The sequence below is a fragment of the Struthio camelus genome, chromosome 6, assembly GCF_040807025.1.
Source record: "Struthio camelus isolate bStrCam1 chromosome 6, bStrCam1.hap1, whole genome shotgun sequence".
NCBI lineage: Eukaryota > Metazoa > Chordata > Aves > Struthioniformes > Struthionidae > Struthio > Struthio camelus.
Genome location: NC_090947.1, coordinates 38,902,075 through 38,924,037, shown reverse-complemented (window position 1 = coordinate 38,924,037; position 21,963 = coordinate 38,902,075). Strand labels below are relative to the sequence as shown.

The 21,963-nt window shown below is 35.9% G+C and overlaps 1 protein-coding gene across 1 annotated transcript in view; it reads left to right on the top strand.

The window, feature by feature from the left end:
- DARS1 (aspartyl-tRNA synthetase 1) overlaps nt 1-21,963 on the top strand; it is a 37,424-nt gene that overhangs the window by 4,464 nt on the left and 10,997 nt on the right. The window contains exons 3-7 of the mRNA XM_068949259.1: nt 2,961-3,053; nt 8,087-8,189; nt 15,233-15,335; nt 16,644-16,724; nt 17,172-17,231. Coding sequence (XP_068805360.1) covers nt 2,961-3,053; nt 8,087-8,189; nt 15,233-15,335; nt 16,644-16,724; nt 17,172-17,231 — 440 coding nt within the window. The remainder of the gene's footprint in view (nt 1-2,960; nt 3,054-8,086; nt 8,190-15,232; nt 15,336-16,643; nt 16,725-17,171; nt 17,232-21,963) is intronic.

The following is a 21,963-nucleotide window of genomic DNA, read 5'->3' as shown; positions in this document are numbered from 1 at the left end:
ATCTTATACTGCTTTTGGCTTTCAGATTTTTTTATTCAGCTTAGCTTCTACTTCTTCTCTTTTTCAAATTTATCTAGCATGGTGATGATGCTGGCACTTTACAAGAACAACAGAAATATTGCTCATACCTTTTGAAACGCTGTGATCTAAGTTAGACGAAGTTAGCAAACAAGCTAATATGACAGACAGGGATTCGGCACGGGGATAAAAATGTGATTTTTGACTTGTACTGCCCGCATGGGTTTTGAAGTTTTTGTTCTCTCCCCTCATGTTTAGAAAGGGTTAGGGTTCTGAAAGAAAGGTAAGGATAGAAGACGTTGTGTTGTATGCAAAGGAAACAAAAGAAAAAATGTAGCATCAGTTTTCCCTAGAATGTCATTCAAAATGGCAATGAAGATGAGATAACATGGATATTGAATTGGGGCTGAAAATGTAAATTCAGACTTAGGGAGTGCTTGGTTTGAACTCAAGCTGCTAATCTTTGTATAAAATCCATGTTACCTTGTCTTCACTGCAACTGTAGTATAATTTAAAACATCTTTTATTTTTGCAGTATCCAAATGTCTGTAGGTATTTATGTGGAAGGAAGAGAAAAGAAAACAGAAGATGTAAGTACAGCTTGCATTTGTGGAGCAACAAGTAGATAGTCTGAAAATTATGCAGGAGAACCTTGTAAGGTGAGAACAGGAAGCTTCATTTTTGTCATGGGAAAGACAGAAATGAACCAAAAGGATTTCTAGGTGAAATGGCATGTGAGAATACAGAGGGAAGATTCTAGCTACAAAATGTTGCATGGACAAGAGAACGAGTGACAAAGGATTGCTTATACTAGCAAGCGTAGGTAATACCAGGAACCACTGGCATTTGAGAGGAAGGAAAACTGGATTTGGGAAGTGTTAAAAGAGGGAGATAAAGTGATACAAAAATTGCTGTGTCTGCTTGTGGAAAAAAATCACTTCATTGTGCCTCTTTCCAGAGACTTGTTTTGTTACCCTTCTTGCGGAAGGTGAAATAGATTTTAATAACTCATACCATATACAAATTTTTGCAATGAGAATTTTTTGTTTCATCTTGATGAAACATGGACCGTTATCTAGAAGATTTTTTTTTAAATGTTTATCTAATACAGATGGTGCCTGAAACACTAGGCATACATAAAAAGGGTAACACCTCGTTCTGCCTTTATGCTTGTGCCTGGAAAATGTTTTAGGTTTGTAATAATACAGTTTAAAGTTGATTGAGGTAATTTTAACTGTCTAAATAACAGATTCTTAGAAGTACTAAAGCTTACGGTTTGTGCTGGTTGTATGTTTGCTTAGAACTGATGAAGTCTGAACATCAGAAGTTGCTGTCAAGTGGTAACATCTTTACTCCCCTTTCTTCCCTCCCCTAACGCATGCACACACATTCACACGCTGTCATACACGTGCGCACACACATATGCTCTCTTACTCTTAATTATGAATATATTTGAGGCGATTTCCTATCACATTTCTCTGTGCGCTTTCATTCTGTTCTGATTTTGATGTGTGCCTGTGAGGGAGATGCTAATTCTCTGTGGAGAAAACGTACAAACTGTAGGTCAGCTATGGAGTTCGTGCTAGCAGAATTTCATATGAGATATGATTAGAGATCTGTATTTAAAAAAATAGCTACATTGCTCTGAGCATAAAATAAAGTGAATTAAAAAAAAAAAATCTAGAAATTGAATTAAATCCCAGTACAGAATAATAGGATTTCAGGGCAAGCTGTGAGTGGTATTCAGTGACAGAGGGATGGAGTCCAGGATAGCAGATGGTAAGCTGGAGTGGGCAAAGTTTGGGAAAGTTCTGACCAGAGGAGAGATCTAGAGTGGAAGTGGTGGCGTTTCTTAGTAAATTAAATGTTATATTGAAACGAGGGATAAGTCTTCTATGAAGGACAGAGACAGTGAATTTGTTTATATTACATTATCTCCCTTGAAGATTTTTTTTTTTTTCTTACAATGAGCGCAATGGTTTTAACCACATATGAAGTCTGAATGAGTAAGTATAGCTATTAGAACTGTGGAGTTTTTAAAAACTCCTGATTTATTAAAAAAAAAAAAAAATTCTCCTTGGTAGTTACCATTAGTTCCTTTACTATCCAAATTCCTGCCCTTTCCTGACCATGCAATTCCCTTTGATATCTAAAAGATCCCAGCTTTCTTTGGTACATAGAATTTGAAAGATTCTTTGTAACGAATCCTGTCTCCCGCCATTGCAGGCAACCACAGTAGTGCTTGATCAGGTTATTAAAGAGATTCTCTCTACAAAGTAAGTTTTACTGGTTTTAGACACTAATATTCCTTCTGAGATGTTGCTCCAAAATGTCATTGCTTCGGTCAAAATGAATTCTTCTTTTAATTTCTAATGCTTATCTATGCATAATTTCTTTCTCTTCTTTATTTAAATAATAATTATTCTACTCTGATGTTCTCCCTACTGATGTATATACAGAGAACAGACTAAGGCCTTTGTTTTGCTGTTTTCAACGTGCCAACTTCCACACCAGCCAGTGGAGTGGTGCATACATCCCTGAGCTAGCAAAAATCCAGACCGATAGGCACAGATGATGCAGTGCAGCACTGTGAAGTCCTATCAGAAATAGTGTAGTCATGTTGGGCTCTGCCGTCCGTGAACTACAGTAAGTCTTGCTTTTGTTTTAGTGCAGTTTGACCCTGCAATATAAGTCAAAGAGTAAGCCTGAAACAATTTAAAATTACTTGATCAAGTACAATTCACTGAGAGAGGAAATGTGATCTTCTATGTTTTCAGTGTTAACATCCACCGTACGGTAGATACACAAAATAATGCCTTGGATTTATTATAAATTTTAGCAATAATAGAAAATGTAGTATGTGAGTTTAAAGTGAAAAATGTTTTTGGTTACTTCAAAAAAAACAAAAGCGTTCTTAAATACATTTTATTTCTGTGATGCAGATCGAGTTTTGATTCGAATAAAAGACTTAACAGTGGAGAGAGCCGATGAATTGGTTTGGGTTCGTGGCAGAATTCATACAAGCAGAGCTAAAGGTGAGATACCTCCGGCATTTTGATTTTTATTTTCTCATTTTGTTGATATAAATGAACGTGTATTTTTAGTAAGAAGAAGCAAAGCAATTACTTTCCATTAATTCCATCTTGCATACAAGAAAACTTTGTCATCTAGTTACTCAAAGCGCTCACTTGAACTGGTTATTTTCTCTATCTTCCACCCCTCTTTTCTAAACAGGGGAAAAGGAAATTTTGTGTTCAGCTGAGCAGGAGATCAGGTATTACTGTTACGTTCCACTATAAGTGACTTCCATTGTTATCGCATTGCTAAATAGTGTGTGGACACTTGTAAATAATAGTAATTAAAAAATTCTGGTCATTCTGCTTTGGATTTTACAGGCATGAGATAAAATGTAGTTCTAAGATTAAGTGAGCTTCTAAGGAAAACATACATTTATTGTAAATGTATCGGTTGTTGGACAGGCCCTATTTATTCTCCTACATAGGAATAGTTTCATTATATCTTCTTTTCTATAGGAGACAACAATCTGTGTTAAAATTTTAGAGCATTTTACTTTCAGTCGTCAGTATTTGATTATTTCATTTGAACTTAAAATAAGAAACATCATCTTAAACGAAACAAAGCAAAAAGCCTTTTATAGTTTCTGAATATTGTGGACTGTCATACTTGGCTCCCTGACAGCCTTATTTCTTCACTGGAATCAGAAGTTCTCTCTGGAGATCAGTTTTCCATATGCAAACCTAAATAGGCTTTGGCCTTTTCAGTTGACATCAGATGCTGACAACCGTTGTACTGATTTCCAGTTATGTTTAGCTGTTCTGTAGTGCGACATAAGTACATTGTCTTCCCAAGACTTGAAAGAAAAGAGCATAAAGAAATGATCTTTACAAATGAAGCTTAACAGTAATCTTAGAAATGTGAATAATGCAAATTGCGGCTGAAAATCCAGTACAGAATATTTTCATAGATAGCCTCAAAAGGAGAAATAAATCTGTTTTATTTTTATATGAAAGTCCTTCTTTAATGGATATCTGTAGTCCTTCTTAATGAATGTCTGTACTGCTGTCAATTAAAAAAGGAGCTGGATCTAAATATTTACATATAATACATATTTCAATTTCTGTTAGAATTTTTTAAATTTAGGGAGATGTGTGATTTTTCTACCTCGTTCTGTAGTGTGTTTCTTACATGGTAGTCATTCTTTTTTCCTGTATACAGGAATTGTTCAAACCCAAAAGCTGTGAAAGCCTCAGTCATTATTAACAACTTTGAGCTGCTCAAACAGGTGACACTGTATTTAATGTAACTGCTACTATTAGTACATAAATAAGAGAATCCTTATATCGTTTTCTTTTTTTTACAGTTGTAAAAGTAAATTCAGACTATAGATAGAATTTAGTAGGTTAAACATTAAAATGGAAGAGAGGTATCTTACTGCAGACCGTTAAAACAAAACGCAAAGTTCAATGGTTGTTTATTATTGCCTCTTTATTGCATTTATGTAAAACCTCCTGCATGATATATGCATGTACTTCCATCAGAATAACATAAATAACATGGCAATATTAAGCACTTAACCATAAGCTACTATTTCTCACCCTTCACTTTGACCTCAGGAGAGACCATTATTTTTAATGAAATAACAATGGTTATTTTCAAAACTCTTAATATATAACCTGAAGAATAAAAGAACAGGAATTGATTATAGGTTTCTCCTGAAGTGTTCTCAATTTACTGATTGCGCCTCTTGTCCCTTCTTGGTCTGACAAAGCAAAATCTGACAGTCAGGGACTGCTGTAAGTTTTGTATGCTTGTTTACTTAAGCTTTGGGGGGAAGAATCTAATACGAAAAGCAAATGTTTGAGAGTAAGATGTAATATTAGTCTTTCCCACACACATTGTGGCGCTGTTCCTACCGTTATGGAAAGGAAAGTCTTGCAGGAAAGAGGAAAATCTTGCAAAAAAGTAGCTTTATTTTTTCTCATATTTGCTTCTAAATAACCAACATATCCTTTATTTAACCCTATCTGATTCTGACCAATAAACCAGAAAAATGAATGGGAGCAACTGCAGAATCCAGCTGTCTCATATAGTAAGCCACTCATGAAGCCTGATGGAAATTAACTGAAGGATGTGTAAAGAATGGGGTGTTGGGAATTTCTGGGAGTTCTACTTAAAACTAAAGTGCTTGGGGCCCTGTGTTTTTTATCATAGATTAAATAAATGCTATTTCTGGCCTCATTTTAAAGCCAGCCTAAGCAACTGATCAGGTCCATCGTTGAACAGCAGTTGGGAGATCAGTCTGGGTTCTGCCAGGCGGTTAGGTCCTAGGCAGTATATTAGGCCTGAATTTGTTTTTATTTCATGGGTGCAAATTTTTTGGTTTAAAAAAAAAAAAATTATATGACCAAAACTTCTCACTGTCTGTGGGAATTCCTTCTCTACATCTTTTTCTCTCATAAGATCTTGTGTCATTTGGTACTTCTATCCAGGAACAGATATATATTCCTATTTGATTCTTTCCTTACTTTTGAAAGAATCGCATGTGTGGTGTATTCTCTTATTTATTCAGTGACTAAAAGTCCCTTGCATTAGACAGAATCAGGCTTTTTTAACCATATTTCTTTTAAAGCTTTTAATCTTTTTAGGACTTCTTATAGGATACAATGTTTATTTGTTTTATGGAAACTTAGAATAGTTTGCTTTTGTTGAATATAGGTAATTGAAGTTGGTCTTAACACTTTTAACTTTAAAAAAATGCATCTGAAAAGATCTCAAAACAGGCGGAGAACAGTAATCCTGTTTGTTTTTTTTTTTTCCTTTTTTTCCTCTCACTGTGATGTTTCCTTTTTTCCATTGCTTCATCTGGAAAAGCATCTAATCGTGAACTAGATTTGATTATGGGTTGCCTTTTTGATAGCTTATTTCACATACATTGGGCTTCCTTGGGAAAAGTTCCGTTTCCTCCTACAGTCTTTGTAACTGTGTAACTTTGTGTAACTGTAACTGTTTTAACTATTCCCTATCAGTAAGGTTTGTTTGATCACTTATCTTCTGTGTGATTAGAAATGGTTTTTATGTTCTACAAAACAGCCTCTTTCCTCATAAATACGACTAGTGTTACTCATGACAAAAATATTTTGAGTCCTTTTATAATGCAGATATTGATCAGACTTCTAACGTTTTGGTTTAAGTAAAACTTTACTTTGCAGAGTTTTGCTTCTAATTTGCGTGATAGCAAGTCCTTCCATTTCTTTCACTCTCCTCTCCTTAAATATTTACTAATTCAGTGACATTCCGGATGTCTTCAACTGTTATTTTTCATTTGAATCCCTAATACAACACTGTGGACCCTCTATCATATTTTGTTACAGTGTTTGTAACGGAAATCGTAGGGGAAAAATATTGTATTTAGGAAACACTTATCTTGTAAATAAGAAACACTGCGATTTGAAAGGTGTGAGAAAGGCCTCACTTACCCAAAGAAACTTACCATATTGTGTCCCATGGAAAAAATGTACTTTATTTTTATGTATCGTTAGTTTGTGGACTGTAAACCTGAAACACAGGTATTTATGGTTACAGGCTCTATTTAATTTCTGAAGCCTGCTCTTTTCTCATTTAAATCTGTAGCTTTCGTGCCATATGTAGTTTCTTTACTTCGATTCTGTAATCCCTGGAATATGGAAATAGTTGTGGTCTGTTTTCTGAAAATTGTGTAGCATTTCTGAAACCAAGGTCATAGGACAAGAAGTCAGTCACTTCCAACCATTATAATGTTTTTTTTTAACAGTATTGTGTGCTGGTTTTATGTTTGCCTTGATTTCCAACAGATTGTATGTCAAACGATCTACAGCTATCTTCTGATGCTATTTAAATTATCTGCAGTTGTGTCAGGAATTGTAACCTACATGACTGCAGATGAAAAGTGCAACTGGCGTTTTGGTTTCGCTGTGCAAGTTAGAGATATGTTGGTTTTAATGTTCTGCAGCATAAGTCAGCAATAACTGGGAAATGGCTACTTTGTAACAAAGCTTCTGGCTTCTCCCTGTTCTCACTGTTTTAATTGACATATTATTATAACAATATGAGTCAAAACTTGGAATGTAAAGGGTATTGATGCGTTTTGTCAGATACTAGTTCAACAGTGGAGTGTTTGTTTATGTTTCCTCTTTGAGGAAGAGGCAGTTTTCTTAAATTTAAGCTAAGAAATTTGTGTTAGAGATGTGAGGAGAACTATAAAAGGGTTGTAACTGTCATTACACAGATACATCTTTCCAAGTCAACAAAGCTCATTTTAGTCTGTTTAAAGTATTTTAAAACTCAGACTGCATCATACTCTTTGCAAATTGCTATTAACTTATTTTTCCCTAAGCTGTTCGGGAATAAATTGCTCTTGCAGGAATTTTTACTTGAGTCTTTCAGGTTCTTGCCATTTACCAGAATCAATACTTCTTTTGCTCCCCTTCATTCAGAATGTATGGTGTATTATAGAATGAACATTGTTGGTTTAGTCCCTGTGGTGCAAAATCAAGCCTATTTCACTCAGAGTAGCTTTATCAAATCAACCCTACAGCTTTAATTGTAGTAGTGCATTTTGGAAGAGGAAAAAACCCTTCTTTTAAAGTAATATAGAGCTGAGAAGCCTGTTTGTCTTCCTTGTAGTATGAAAGTGAGCAAAGCAGCAAGGGAAAATGTGAATTATATATGCACTTCTGGCATTGAAGAAGAGCTGAATCAATTCTAGTTATCAGTCCTGTCTAGATATTACTTCTCTTATAAGGCATATTGTTACTTATAGAAAATGTATGTTCACCCACATATAGATGTAAGCCAAAATCATTTTATTTATCTCAAGGTTTGATGCGTATGTGTACAGACAGAGCTGAATCTAGTTAGACGTAACTATTTACACATACACACACACACACACACACACACGCACACGCAGAGTCAGCTTAATATGAAAGTAGTAAAGCATTTTTCTCATTCACAAAGACCTCGAGTAACTTGTCCTTAATACACCTGCGTTGTTTTTCTTTGTATTCAGGGAAGCAGTGTTTCTTAGTCCTGCGTCAGCAGCAGTTTAATGTCCAGGCTCTTGTGGCTGTGGGACAGCATGCAAGCAAGCAGATGGTAAAGTTTGCTGCCAAGTAAGTAAGCAATTATATCCTGTTGTCAGAGTAAACAATGGTGGGAACCAGGACTCCCAGGGGTTGGGACCATTTTCACACATTAACATCAATGCTTCGTTTGTTTTAAAATGTAGTTATTTAAATTGTCAGTTCACTATTGCGTTGAATACATTACACTTACAAAAGATAAAATAGAGAACAGGCTTGAAATTCATTCTGAACTGCTGAAGCAGCATTCTGTTGCCACTGACATGGCTTACTTTCAAACTGTAACAAAAAGTCTGGCAAGCTAAGCATAGTGGGACACTTTATGTTGTGTGTGATGTCTGTGTGTGTGTGTGCACGCGCATGTTTAGGGTTTTTCTCACTATAAAACATATTACCACACCACAAATCTATTCATAGAAGAACTGGTGTGAAGAAGCTACATATATGGCAAATGGCTTACTGAGTTGAAGAAATTGAAGAGTTGCTTCTATGCACCAAGTTAATCTTATTTACATCTTATGTTTGGCACTACAATTTGGGGGATTTTAAGCTGCTTTTAAAGATTTTTTTTTAATTGGGGGTAATAGTTAGACCTACCAATTAAGGAAAATGTTTCTTGCAGCAATTTAAATTTAATTATTTGGGTTTTTTTATTCTCAAAGCTAAAAAGATACCTTCCCCTGCCTTCTTACCTCAGAAATGATTGTGCTTTTCGTTTGTCCAGTACTAAATATGCTTGCGTAACAAAGGTGTTTTTATAATAGAGGTTTTTAATCACGTAGGGTTTTTAACTATTGTTGTTCACAAACAGAAATGTGGGTCAATTCAGCGCAAGAATATGGTTAACATGTGGCACTTCACTTGCTTCTGTGTAGTTCTTGGCACTGCTCTCGTGCCTGGGAAGGGAGCCCCTCCTAATTAGCTGTAAAAGTGCTAGGGCCTTCAACCTTCAATATGTCAGGGAAAGGAGGAATTCATTAAAGTATAGACTTCCAGAAGCCAAGTTACGAAGGTTAGGATAATGCTGCTGCTGATGGGGTTCAAGGCAATGGGAGAACAGAACCAGCAGTGTTTGTTGTTTGGCGGTGCTTAGTGTTGGCAGTGCCAGTGTGAGGCATGTTGTTTACAGGTGTTTATGAGCCAAAATGAAGTGTTCTGTTTCTTTGTGAAATAGTTTGTTCTCTCCAGCACTTAAAGGGTATCTTTGAAAAGAATTAAGTACACTATCTCTTTTTTCCCTACTTCCTCTCCTTCTACCCTACTAACAGTCTACCTCCACTCTCTTGACTTAATTCATGCTAAAGAACCGTGAATCAACTCTTCTGGTTGTGATGCCCAGTCTCCTATTCACCAGATCTCTCAAACATCTCGCTTTTTCGGTATTGCTTCGTATTTGCTCCCCCCATAACTAAGTGTCTTATGTTTCTGTTTCATGAGCAGCTGAGCTCCATGGTGTCATGAGAGGGAAGCTGATCCTGCTCTTTTCTTCCGTGTGCTGACTCTGGCACTTGTAAGAGTTCATCTCCTTTTCTCAACTCATCTTTTTTTTTTTTTTTTTGCTGGGTTAGTTCTCTGTCAGGTTAGTGATTTAAACTAAATCATGCAGTTCCAGAGATAGCAGAAAGTGGTAAAAGGTGGGAAAAGATATCTGGAAAGAGGAGAGGGCAAAGCTCCTTTCTGTTCTGGTAGCAGTCAGTTGTTAAATCAGATGCAACCTCATCCTTAGTTTCTTTCCACTTTGCTTTCATCTCCCCTGCTTTTTTTGATATCACAGATCTGCTTTCCTGTGAGTAACGACGTTCACAATGTTTATACTACATTTTGATTTTTCATTCTGTTCTTTTTTGCAGGAGTATTTTCAGGGTAATTCTTGATGCTACAGCCTCTCATTTATAGCATGTATGTTTGACTCATTATTTGTGCTTCTGAAAAGGATACTGACCATTGTGAGCTTTGAATGATAGAACTTTTCCTGTTACGGCCTTTTTTTTTTTTTTTTTTTTTTTAAAAACACCAGGTTTGAGATTTGAGTTACAATCTTGTAGTGCAATCATCTTCTCACAATTTCTTCCCACCCACAAACCTATTTTAACAATTTCCTCCCGTGTTGTCACTGTTTTCCATTATTTTGTTTTATCTTTTTCTACAATTCAGTTTCATGCCTTCATTGCAGCTGCCTCTTGTCCCTCAGAGGCTGCTGTTCCTAACTTCCAAGCGCGTTTGTGGTCACCACCTGAGTAACATCTGAAGCACAACAGCAGACGTGCCTTGTCTTTAGTCACTTTCCTGCTAGTTTTCATGTGCTGTGGAATGATGCCACTATTGTTACTAGCAGATCAGGCTGGTCATAGATGTCCAAAAATAACTATACTGTTTCTCTGCCTTTCTGAATGTCTTTTCTTATCATCTCCTCTTTTTTTCCTACACATTAAGTGAGGAAATCACATTATTGAGGAACATAGTTGAGTTAAATACCTTACATGTCAATTAAATGTATAAACTAAACTCTTTTGCTGGCAGTAGTATAAACTTCAGTGTTTGTGTGCTACTTTCACATATTTTGATACTGAAATCTCTTCTCAGGACCTGGATCCAGAACTTTTTTTTAAATAGCTTGTGAAATGCTGAAACTTCATTTTTGAAGGAGAGCTTAAGGTAGTGTAAGGGCTGGTTAAATCATGAGCATTTTTTGGTACAAATTTTCATAAATAATGAAAAGACCAGTTCCTCTTCTTGATATTGTCACATGGAAACTGAGAACTTTCATAACCTTGTGGTCTAGCAACATTAACCTACTGTGAATGTATTCCTAGGCTGATTATCTCTATAATCATAAGAATGGTGACTTGTTTTTAGTGAGAGATACTTGTCACTAGCTTATTTCACTTTAAAAAAAAAAAAAAAAGAGAGAGATTTCTGTAACTTTAACTATGAAAGTTCTGGTTGAACTATGAAAAGCAACACAGTGCCATAGTGCCATTGGCAGTTACAGAGTTCTTCTCATGTCTTTCATCAAAAAAATTTTCAGATGAGTCCTGCAAGGGGTGCAGGGAAAGGTGTTAATTGTCTCTTTAACGCAAAAAAAAAAGTGCCAAGCGGTGAAATTAGTAACTTATTGACCTATTTTTTTTTCAGAAAGGATTGGGTTTGGTCAGCTCTGGTTTTCTTTCTTTCTCTCTCTTTCTCTCTTTTTTTTTTTCGCACCAGGGTTGGGCCTTTCCCTGCTACTGAGTTTGTTCCACAAATAGTGATGTAATATGATTTTGGAGGAGCGCGTTGCCAAATTTTAATTTAGCTACTCAAACAATGTCCTCTCAGTCAGGAAGTAACTTTGTTGCTCTCTAGGCAGGAGAATTAAAAATTCTGAAAACAGATAAACCATACAAAATGATGGATAAACCTGTATGAAAGTACATTACAATGTAGAAAAAGATGCAGTAGTTAATCAGCTAAATAAATGAGTAATCTTATAAAAACTCAAGAGGCATGATCAAAGCTCTGTGTAGAACTTTAATTTTCCATCTTCTTATTTTTGTCTGCTTAAGCAGAAAATGTTTGAGATTTTCTTTGTTATATTCGGTACTTTCTTTCACAAGGCTTCTTACAATAACAAAGCGCATTAAAAGTATTAAAAATGATCTAGCGCTTCTTGAAAATGGGGAATACTTGTCTGCTGAAGCTGTTGCTGTGGGATATTGCAGAAATATTTTCTTGACCCACTTCTGTTTAATTTTTAATTTTTATTTTGGTCATCTGGAAGAAAATGTCAAATCACAGCTGTTATGTTTGCAGATGACACAGATATTGGTATGGTAAACTGTTTAGCCAGATTACTGTCCCACGGTGCGTAATAACAGGACTCATTTGGAATGATCACTTTGATGCTCTTCAATGTGAACTTGTACCTTTGTGACCATTAGTACAGGTCTTATGTAGGTTCAGCATTACTATCCAGGAAAGTAGTAATTAGAAATTTGAGATCATGATACATAACCAATTTAGGATTTCATGCAGTTCTCTTACGTGCTGTGCTAAGAGCTCTCTTGAGCTTTGAAAAAGAGTAAGAAAATGCCATTAGTATAATATAAGCCGGTGATGAGACCATTTCCAGAATGTTTTCTCCCCTTCTGTTGTCTTGGTATCAAAATATGTATTTTCAAGTTGACAAAAAGTCGATGATGAAGTTACAAGATTAAACGACATGCTGTCAGGATCTTCCTGTAAAACTAAAGACATCTGTCTTATTTTATTCGAGAGAAATTAGTAAGTGATTTAATCTGATAGCACTTATGCAAGAAGGCATTCTGTCAGTGGCGGGTTCTTTATTTAGCAGATACAGAAGTATGACACGATGCAATGAACAGATGGTGAAGCTGGATAAATTCAGAAGGGAAAAAATAAATTTTTTTACAATGAAAATGCTTAAAGGTAGGTAGTGGATCTGGTTATTTGAACTCTGAAGGAAGACAGGATTTTTCTCCCAGAAGATATTCTAGCTCTTCCAGGTTGTTAGAAGGTTGCTACAGGAAACAGATGATTTTTACCTTGAAGAGAATAAGATTAGGTGTTTCTCTGGCCTTTGTGTATATGAATGTCAGTTAACTTTCCTGCTAAATTTGGATCAGAGGGCTTAATGGATACATATTGTATTTGTGCAGACAATAATATTACAATTTTTGTTACTGAGTTAGAATAAACAATGTTTATACGTTCAACTATTTACAAAGTGAATCATTTTTTCCAAAGTAAACTGTATTGCCTTGAGTTTTTACTAACGTTCAGATAAAGGATCATTGGTTCTTATGTTTTATGGCAATTATTTAATATTTTTATAATTTAATAAGGAAGCATTAATATTCTAATTTATGCAGTCTCCTTACAGAAGACAGCCTTGAGGAAAAAACAAAGAAAATATTGTTTGAATGAGTAGGGGTGCTTCCATTAGTTAAAACATTTTCTGTTTAAAGTAAATAATCTTTTTTTTTTCAGTTCTTCATACTTTTGATCAAGGAAATATTGATTGTGATTCACTTAGAGAGGCCCATGTGGGGTTCAGCTTGCAACATGAAGCTGCTGATGAAAGATGTTGTCATACAGACTGCAATAATGCAATCCTGTGGTTAAAGGAGAACATCTTGGCTAACAGACAGAGAGATAATTAAGAGGGACATAAGGCATCTGATGGACATTTTAGTAATTATAGTCTTGATTTTTTTGGAAGGAATGTTACAATATAATGGAGCAGTCTGCTATAAAAAAGAAATTTTTAAATGGTTGAGCTTTATGAATCTGTTACTAAAATAGCTTTTTTTCTTAAAATTGATCATTTTTATTCAAAAATTCTATTGGGTAACTTAAATCTGAACTCAGCTTTATAACATAAACAGTCTGTGCTAGGTTAGACCAAAGGTCTGTCTAGCTTCTCATAGGGCTGGTATGGATGCTTCAAGGAGAGTGGAAAAGCAGAGCGAGCAAGTAGTTATACTCTGCAATGTTTAATGGATTGTATCTCAGCTTCTGGATCACACCAGACACGCTTTCTTAGAGATGAGTATACATTTCCCCATCAACTAAAAAGATAAATGTCATTATTTAGCCGGAGAAGTCTGACATACAAAATGTGAGAGAATGTTTAATTCCAAACATAGGTGTTTCTGAAGAGAAGCTTCTCAATCCTAATGAGTTTCTCCTGTGGTTTTACTGTACCAAAAGACCTGGAGCTAGACTATCCAGATTTTGTTCCCAGCTCTTATACTGGTTTATACTGGGCAACACTAGGTGAACTAACGCAGATGTAACTGATCAGGCCTAGAGTTGCCAGCAGCAGCAGCAGCTTGTGCTCTGTTTGCACACTGTCTTTTCTTCCCCTCACTTAAGGGTTACTGCCCCTCAGTCCTCTGCATTTAAATATTTATCTCACTGCCCTTTAACTGAGGTCTATGGAAAGAGTTTGAGTTTTGCTCGTTTGGGGCTGGGGGAGCTGTCTCATACAAAGAAGCTAACCTTGTAAACATGAAGAAACTAATTGCTTTATCAAGATCAGTAGTGGCCAGCTTGTCTGTCTAAATCTTTGGTCACCTCTTTCTTTTTGCAGTTGAGTTGTGAGCCTGCTGCTTTCCTGTTTTCTAAGGGGTTTTGTGGTCAAGGGATAGACGTAAAGTTCTTTCAGATCTTTTAAAGAATGCCTGAGAAGTGCAAAATAAAGTTAATTGTAATAGCTACTTTTTATAAAGAGGAAAAAATCTTTTCTGATATCTTTCCTTTTGCAAGGCGGCAAAGCTACAATACTGATATTGAAATCACAAATCACAAAGTGAAAATATATTTTCAGTGGAGATGAAATTATCTGTATGGAATTACTACTTTAAAGTCAATACCTAAACAGAAACCGTTCATACAAATTATTTTCTCACCTGTCAGTCTTGAGGCTTTTGTTATTGTTTGCTTATAACAATCATGCTTTATTGTTTGCTTGTAAACACGTATGCTTTATATCATATTGTTGGAAGACATTCAAGAGATTATAGGGTTTTAATGTACTATTAATGACTGTTAGCGGAGAGCAATTAAGATGTCCTCTGTCATAGAGAAATGACTTAAAAGCATCTTGCATCTTTCAGTAACAAGTCATGTAGTTTAAACAAGCTCAATCAGTTTTGATATTCCCCTCCAGCTCTAGGACTTCCCTTCAGTTTGTTGTTCTGCTGCTGAAGGCACATCTTTCAGATAACTGCATCAGCTGACACATACATGAGTGTATATGGTCTAGGAAAAGAAGTATGCAACTTGTCAATTCACGTATACACATGCAGTGAGTGAGTGGGCACTAAGCTTTATAATTCTTTCCCTCTCTTGTCGTCCCCTCCAGTTTCAATTTATTGCAGCTGGGAATATTTTAGCAAAGTCCTTTATTAACTCAGTCATTATATATAATAAATAACAACTTTACCTAAATCCTTAACACTGTTTTATTATTCCAGCAGTCCATACAGTACTTGTACTTCCTAGTACTAGATACTCAGCCTGGTGCAGCGTGCAATGAAATTTAGTAAGCTGACTATCTTTATTGACAGCATCAACAAAGAGAGCATTGTGGACGTAGAAGGCGTTGTGAGGAAAGCATATCAGAAAATTGGAGGCTGTACTCAGCAAGATGTTGAGCTGCATGTTCAAAGGGTAATTTTTTGAGCAAATGGATCACTGGGTTAATTGTTTGAGAGACTTTCTATCTTTTCCATCTATCTGTATAAAGTTTGTCAAATACTTGATCAGTAAGCGATCCAAAACCAGAGAAATAAACTGCTTTAAACTACCAATTTCAGTGTGTGATACATAAGCATAAAACAATCCTGTTTAAGAGATTTTATTTTATTTTTTTTTAATTTCCAATTTCTATCTGCCATTTGAAATGTAATAACAAGTAAAATAGTATCTCACTAGAATAACTTGGCTATGAATGCTTGTAATTCTAGTTCTGATTCTTACCTCCAGCAGATACTGTCATAAAAAAAATCTGTCTCTTACATATAAGTCAGAAGTTTCTTTATCACAAAGGTACAATCTTCCCCTTAGTACAATGGAACGGAATACATCACACTCAGCAAAAATAAAGCACTGACTTAACGCTGTGGAAGCTCTTGAAATCTAAAATCCCCATAGCTTGTACTGTAAGGCTGGAGGAAGTGCAACTTTATAATTTGTTTAAGTAGAATGCATATTTAAACCTTTAGGTAATATCCTTTGCTTTGGAAGGTTTTCAGCCACTTCACAAACTGCGGGCCTACAATACTGGTGAAACACGGTCATTTCGATAGTAGAGCACAATGGCCAGATGTAGCCATTGAAGCTGTTGTAGTAAGGTAAATTTTAGCTAACAATGTTGGGGAAAGTCTGCAGGTTTCAAATAAATATGTTTTAATATATGGGCAGATATGTCATATCCTTGATTTTTCTGAAAGGACACAAAATTGACTGCACATATTATACTGTAAGGCAAGGTGTCTTTGACGGTATTTTAGCGCTCTCATAAATTTTCAGTCTGAAATGATTCTTTCAGACATAATCACAGGATAAGTATAACTGTACAGTAACAGCAGGAAGACTGAGATGATCCCGCTGGAATCAGAATCTAAGATTGTGAAATCTAGTAGTTTCCGACCTGGCAATCATGACGATAGGCTTGTCCCTCAGGCAGTGCGTCCTTTAATGTGCTTGCTCAACTCAATGCTACTCCACTTCTCAAAAAAAAAAATAGAAAAACAAAAACATTTTTTAATCTTTCAAAAGGAAAATCAGAACTAAGCACTTCCAGCATTGTCATGACACTGCAACCACAGATCTTGACTATTTGAATAAAATCACAGTCTTCCAGCTAACAGTCTATGCAAAACATTGCTTCATGTCTATGCCAGAAATATCCTTTTGTAAATCACACCTCCTTTTGAGCTGAGTGTCATGCTATTTCTGTTCCTATCTCACTTTCAGATCTATGTGATCAGTTTGGCTGAACCCCGACTGCCCTTACAGCTGGATGATGCTGTTCGGCCAGAAGTGGAAGGAGAGGAGGTGAAAATTTTGCATCCTCAAATACCTTTTATTGTATTTCTAATTGAATAAAAGCATGAAATATTGGCAACTTCCTTACTGCAGTGGTTTTGGCTTGTTGGTAGGCTTACATTTTACTTTTTGTCTAGCATTTGTTAAAAACTTCTATGTGCTTGTTGAACTGCAGTAGAAAGTCAGAACCAAGTAATTTGCAGACTCTGAAACATGCTTGTGTGTATGTCAGCTCTTCTGGATCCTCGTAGCTGGTTTGTGCCTCTGACCACTGGGAAAAGTTATGTATCTTAAACTTTGCTCATACTGGTAATTTGCTATATGTTCTTCAGGCCGTTCTAGAAATTCTCTAAATTTGGAAGTAACTCTTCATTTTAACCAAAGGGTATATTTCTCTATTGATTTTTTTTTTTTTAGTCGTATATATTAATTCTGTATTTTTGAACAATTGTTCAGGATGGAAGAGCTACTGTAAACCAAGATACAAGACTGGACAACAGAGTCATTGATCTGAGGGTAAGGAATGTGCTGTGTTGCCTGCTTATTTATTGCTCAGATACCTAACCCATAAGGCAATAGAAGTAGATTTAATGGAAGCTGTATTCTTGGCCAGAGGAAAAATGAACAACGTATTTCTCAATTGTAAGAGCGACATTGTGAAAACACAGCTTCATCTACATATACGTGTACAAACAGCAGAAAAAAATTAGAAACCCGTCCTGAAATTCATCAAAGAGTATATATTAGTAGTTTAGCAGTGTATGCTTAGGATTTGTCACGTGACCGTGTGCATCTGGAGTTTTTTATTAGCAAAATTCAAATGTGACTGAACACAAACAGCTTACAGACTAAGAAACAACACGTAGTGGTGTAGTAAAAGTGCAGTTTTGAAATCTGAGGTGAAATTTTGAATTTAACATACAGTTGAGGCATTGCAATGCGTATGTTACAAGTGAAATTGTACCAGGTGATGATGCCAGTCTCAGTACCAGTTTGTTTGTTTTGAAGCCTAAACTTTAATGCTACCTTTTACGGAAGCTATTTTTCTCCCCAGTTCCAACAGCTATGGTGAACTATGCTAAACAGATATTTCGTGAGCGCTATTCAAAGGCTAATAAAATTCAGAAAGATAATTTCACTCTTTACTACATTGATAGAAGGGCGAAGTGTCAGATTCCAGTGCCTTCTCTCTCATCCTCTGCATGCACTCATGGCAGGATCTAACCTGGCCACAGCTTTCCCTTGACTAGGGAAAAGACTGTCTTGCCGTTTCCTACGTATGGGAAAAGTTTCTGTCTCTGACCGCATCACATTTCTGTGCAGCTCTTCTGTTGCCCACTTCATTCTTTATTTCAGAACCAAAGCAGCTATTCATAACTTTGCTTTCTTTGTTCTGCAGGAGCCTTTGCTTGTGCAAAGGAGGATTCTAAATAGTTACGTGTTACTCTGGCCTTGGGTGTTTTTTTCTTTTTTCACGGGAAAGCTGAATAAGCAGAAAAAGTATTAAATGGAGAAAGGGAAAATCCCAGGGAGAATATGTGTTTGTAGATATATGCATATTCTAAGCACTGTATGCAGTGGAATCGCAGGAGCAGGGACACCAAGATAGTTTGTCCTTCAAAATAAAAAAACTAGTTATTGATTTTCAGTGATGTGGTTGCATAGATTGGATCTGTAGTACAAATATGACTTCAGAGAGGCCCTAGAGCTTCAAATGCATTGCTTAAGTAGGTATCTGCTAATCAGGATTAGAAGAGATGCTGTATTAAAAGCTCACAAGGCCACCTGAAACCACTGTTAGCTGCTTGCTCTCCCATACTGTTCCTTCTGGTAAAACCCAATCATTTGTGGCAGTGAATAAAATGTTAACAAAATAGTTCAACTAGAGATGCTGTGATGATCTATTCTCACAACTGTGGGAGGAAGTCAAACTAGAAGTGTGTGTACCATCTAGTTCTGGTTTCTTCAGTGCTGCATTTTTAAGGAAGGAGGGAGGTTACTGAATACCAAAAATAAACTAATTTTTGGAGAAAGTTCTGAAGAAATAAATGCATATACTTGTCTAGACTCAGACTAAAAAAAAATCCTTGCTATGGGCCTAGAATTATGTTTGACCATTTAAAGGCAATCTTAGAAGTAGTTTAGTACTTTAACTAATTTTAATTAGTGATTGACCAGTGAGTTCATTGGTTAGGGCCAAAGTATGAAAAAGCAGAGTTCTTGCATGAATGAAAGGGGTCAGGTTTCCAAAAATAGCATAGCTCCATCCAACAAGATTCTCCGGTTGCATTTACCTGGCTGCAGGTGACCATGAGGAAACCGCTGATGCCCTAAGTATCTTATTTTTCACGATAGTTTAATAAGAATCAAAGCACTTTTTTCTGGACATGCTTGATTTACTACCCCTCTGTTGGAGCAATTCAGAAAGGCAAATTGGAGCACTGCTTGTGTTTCCAAAGCTCTACTTTTCTCCTGTGCTTAGGTTTAACTGAAATATTCAGTGACATGTGACTTTTCATATCTGTAAAAACTACAGAAACTGTTAAAAGACCATATTTCATGAAGATCTGTGGTAGAGGAAAAACAGGAAAGAAAAGACAGCAAGCAAGTATAACATTTTTGATTTCTGCTTCTTGATGTGTCTTCGTCCTAAGAAAATAAAATCATTCAGGTTTATCAAGTTTTAATGATGGTCCTGACTCTGATGTCCTTGCTCTGGCTTATTTTTGATGTCCAGAAGAATTTTTATCTTAGCACTATCTGTCCAAATTTGACTTGAATTATGTGCATTTAGCAGTCCTGATGCAGTCATTGTGTCTGCTCATGTAGAGCTTGTTGAGTCCAAAGCGCAGTCCTTTTAGGGCCAAGATTATCTTGTTCAGACTGCTCGGAATAGTGTATACAAATTAAACTGTACCTTTAGTAGTTTATGGATGTCAGACCATGTTATGTGACAATCCAACTGTAATGCAATTTTTTTCAAAATACTTGGTTACTTCAAGCTTGATTTTGTTGTGTTGAATTCAATTTCCTCATTGCAAAAGCTATATTTTTTTCTGACTGATTTGAGCAGTAATGAACAAGCAGACGTACAGTTCATTGTGTGTAGTGAATTAGGAGAGAAGACGTAATGCAGTCTTCTGCATTAATGCATTTAGACAATAAAATTAATGTTTGTATCTTCTCGTTGCACTATAAATCAGTACTGACATTTGAATAAATCAGTTGATTGTAGTTGTTTTGGGGTTAAATTGTTAATTAAAACAAATAATATTTCCTGACGAAAAGTTCTGTTCTTATATAATATAGAAGTTGCAAAATTATCTACAGTAAAAATTACATTACTTTCCCCTTTTTAGTTAGCCTACTTTATGTATTTAGTGATCCTTCATAGTGGAGGACAGGGAGTTAAAGCAGAGAAACAAAAAAGCAAAACTGAGATGACAGCAAAACAAATTCTACGGCTGATGTGAGAGTGAAATGAAAAGTTCCCAGCTTTGCACATCTGCACTTCAGTCGCACCTCTTTGAGATGTGATCGCTAAGGTGTTAACTGCCCTCAGTTTGTCTGTCTCTGGCAACTTACATGGCAATGATTATTCTAACACTGTAGATGGTGCTGACTAAAATGTGATAATTGTTAATATGATCTTAATTATAGTGTTAAAACATGCTCTGTTCTATTATTATTATTTTCCTTAGCAGTATTTAAATAATAAACATATAGTAGGTAAAACTAGAGTGAGGTTATGACCAAAACTCATACTTAAGCATCGTTAGCTGTATGTTTTTCTGCTTTAACGAATGTGATCATTAAAAATAATGAATTTTCTTGTAAAACCAGCTCTACAGACCAAGTTAAAATATTAACAGTGTTAACAACGTGTAACTGGCATGAGTTTGTTCCAGATTCTGCTCAAGTCTGGGAGGAGTATTTGCTGTCTTTGACATGGTCTCAGATAAGACAGTTTGCCAATATGTATGGGTCAGAGTTCATATTAGAATAAGCACTGCAGGAAAAGAATGCCATGGTGAATCTTTTTAAAGGCAAAGGTAAAAAAAAATTATTCCTTGTGACAGCTGTTTGTCTTCAGTTTGCTGTGCCACACCTAAGTGTGGTAGGTAATACGGTAACCGTATTGCCTACCATTGTAACCACACATGGTAATATGCACACCACCAGGTCAGTTAAAGACAGGATGACAGCTTGAATTGTTTTCTTCAGTTAGATTCAATGTCTTTATCTTTTTCTCCTAAGCACTATATTTAGGCAAGGAACACAAATTAAGTCTGGAAAGCTTTTCATCATGTATATACAGTATCATCTTTAAAATCTTTGGAAAGTTATAATGTTGTAATCATACACAACACTTCTGAGGTCGTCTGTTTGACTCCACTGCGCGTTGCAAGTAATAGTTCTTTAGGAGTCCATACCTCAAATATCTTGTTAGCCTGTTTAATTATTATGAGGAAATTGCAGTATCACAAATTCTCAACAGTTGTTATTGGCAATCTCTGAATGAATGGGTGTTGGAACTCGGCTGACTGTGGTAGCTAGAAGAATGCTTTTGTCAGGTTTCATCTGAGGTACAGAAATTTATTGTTTATTCTTTCCTTGGCCTGTAATTCAAAGAAAGCTTCGGCATCCAGTCGGTGAATTTGGCTGCTTTCATATATACTGTTTTTAAAGATAATTTAACATAGATGACATTAAGAAGATTCTTTGGTTTGCATCCTCACTAAAGGAAGGAGTTACTACATTGCAAGTTATTTTTAATGGAGATTTGTGTTAGTTATGGAAAGGCTGTGTTTCTGTGTATGGTTTTAGGCTTCAGAGCAAGTAATTGCTTTCAAATGGGGTTTAGCAAAATACTATTTTTCTTTTTCCTAGGAATGTATAGCCTAGGACTACATTCTCACCTCCTTTGGCATGAAACTGGCGTTGGTTCATCAAAAAGCGGAGGAGCCAATTGCTAGCTACTATCCCACTTTAAATGAATATGTTGGACATTTTGTCTTTAAATATTTTGAGAAACTGTAGTTCACCAAGAATTGTATTGTTAAACCCAAATGTGACTGTTTGGGTTGTCATCTCCCTGAAGATGTTTTTCAGATTTTAAGTAGGAGATGGTTTAAAAAAAAAAAATCCCTTTGAATCAGTCCAGTGCTTTGCTAAAACACTCTGCAAAGTTGTGTACAAGACTTGGGCTAAGTTTCTTGTCTTAACATCTGTCTGACTCTTGAGACCA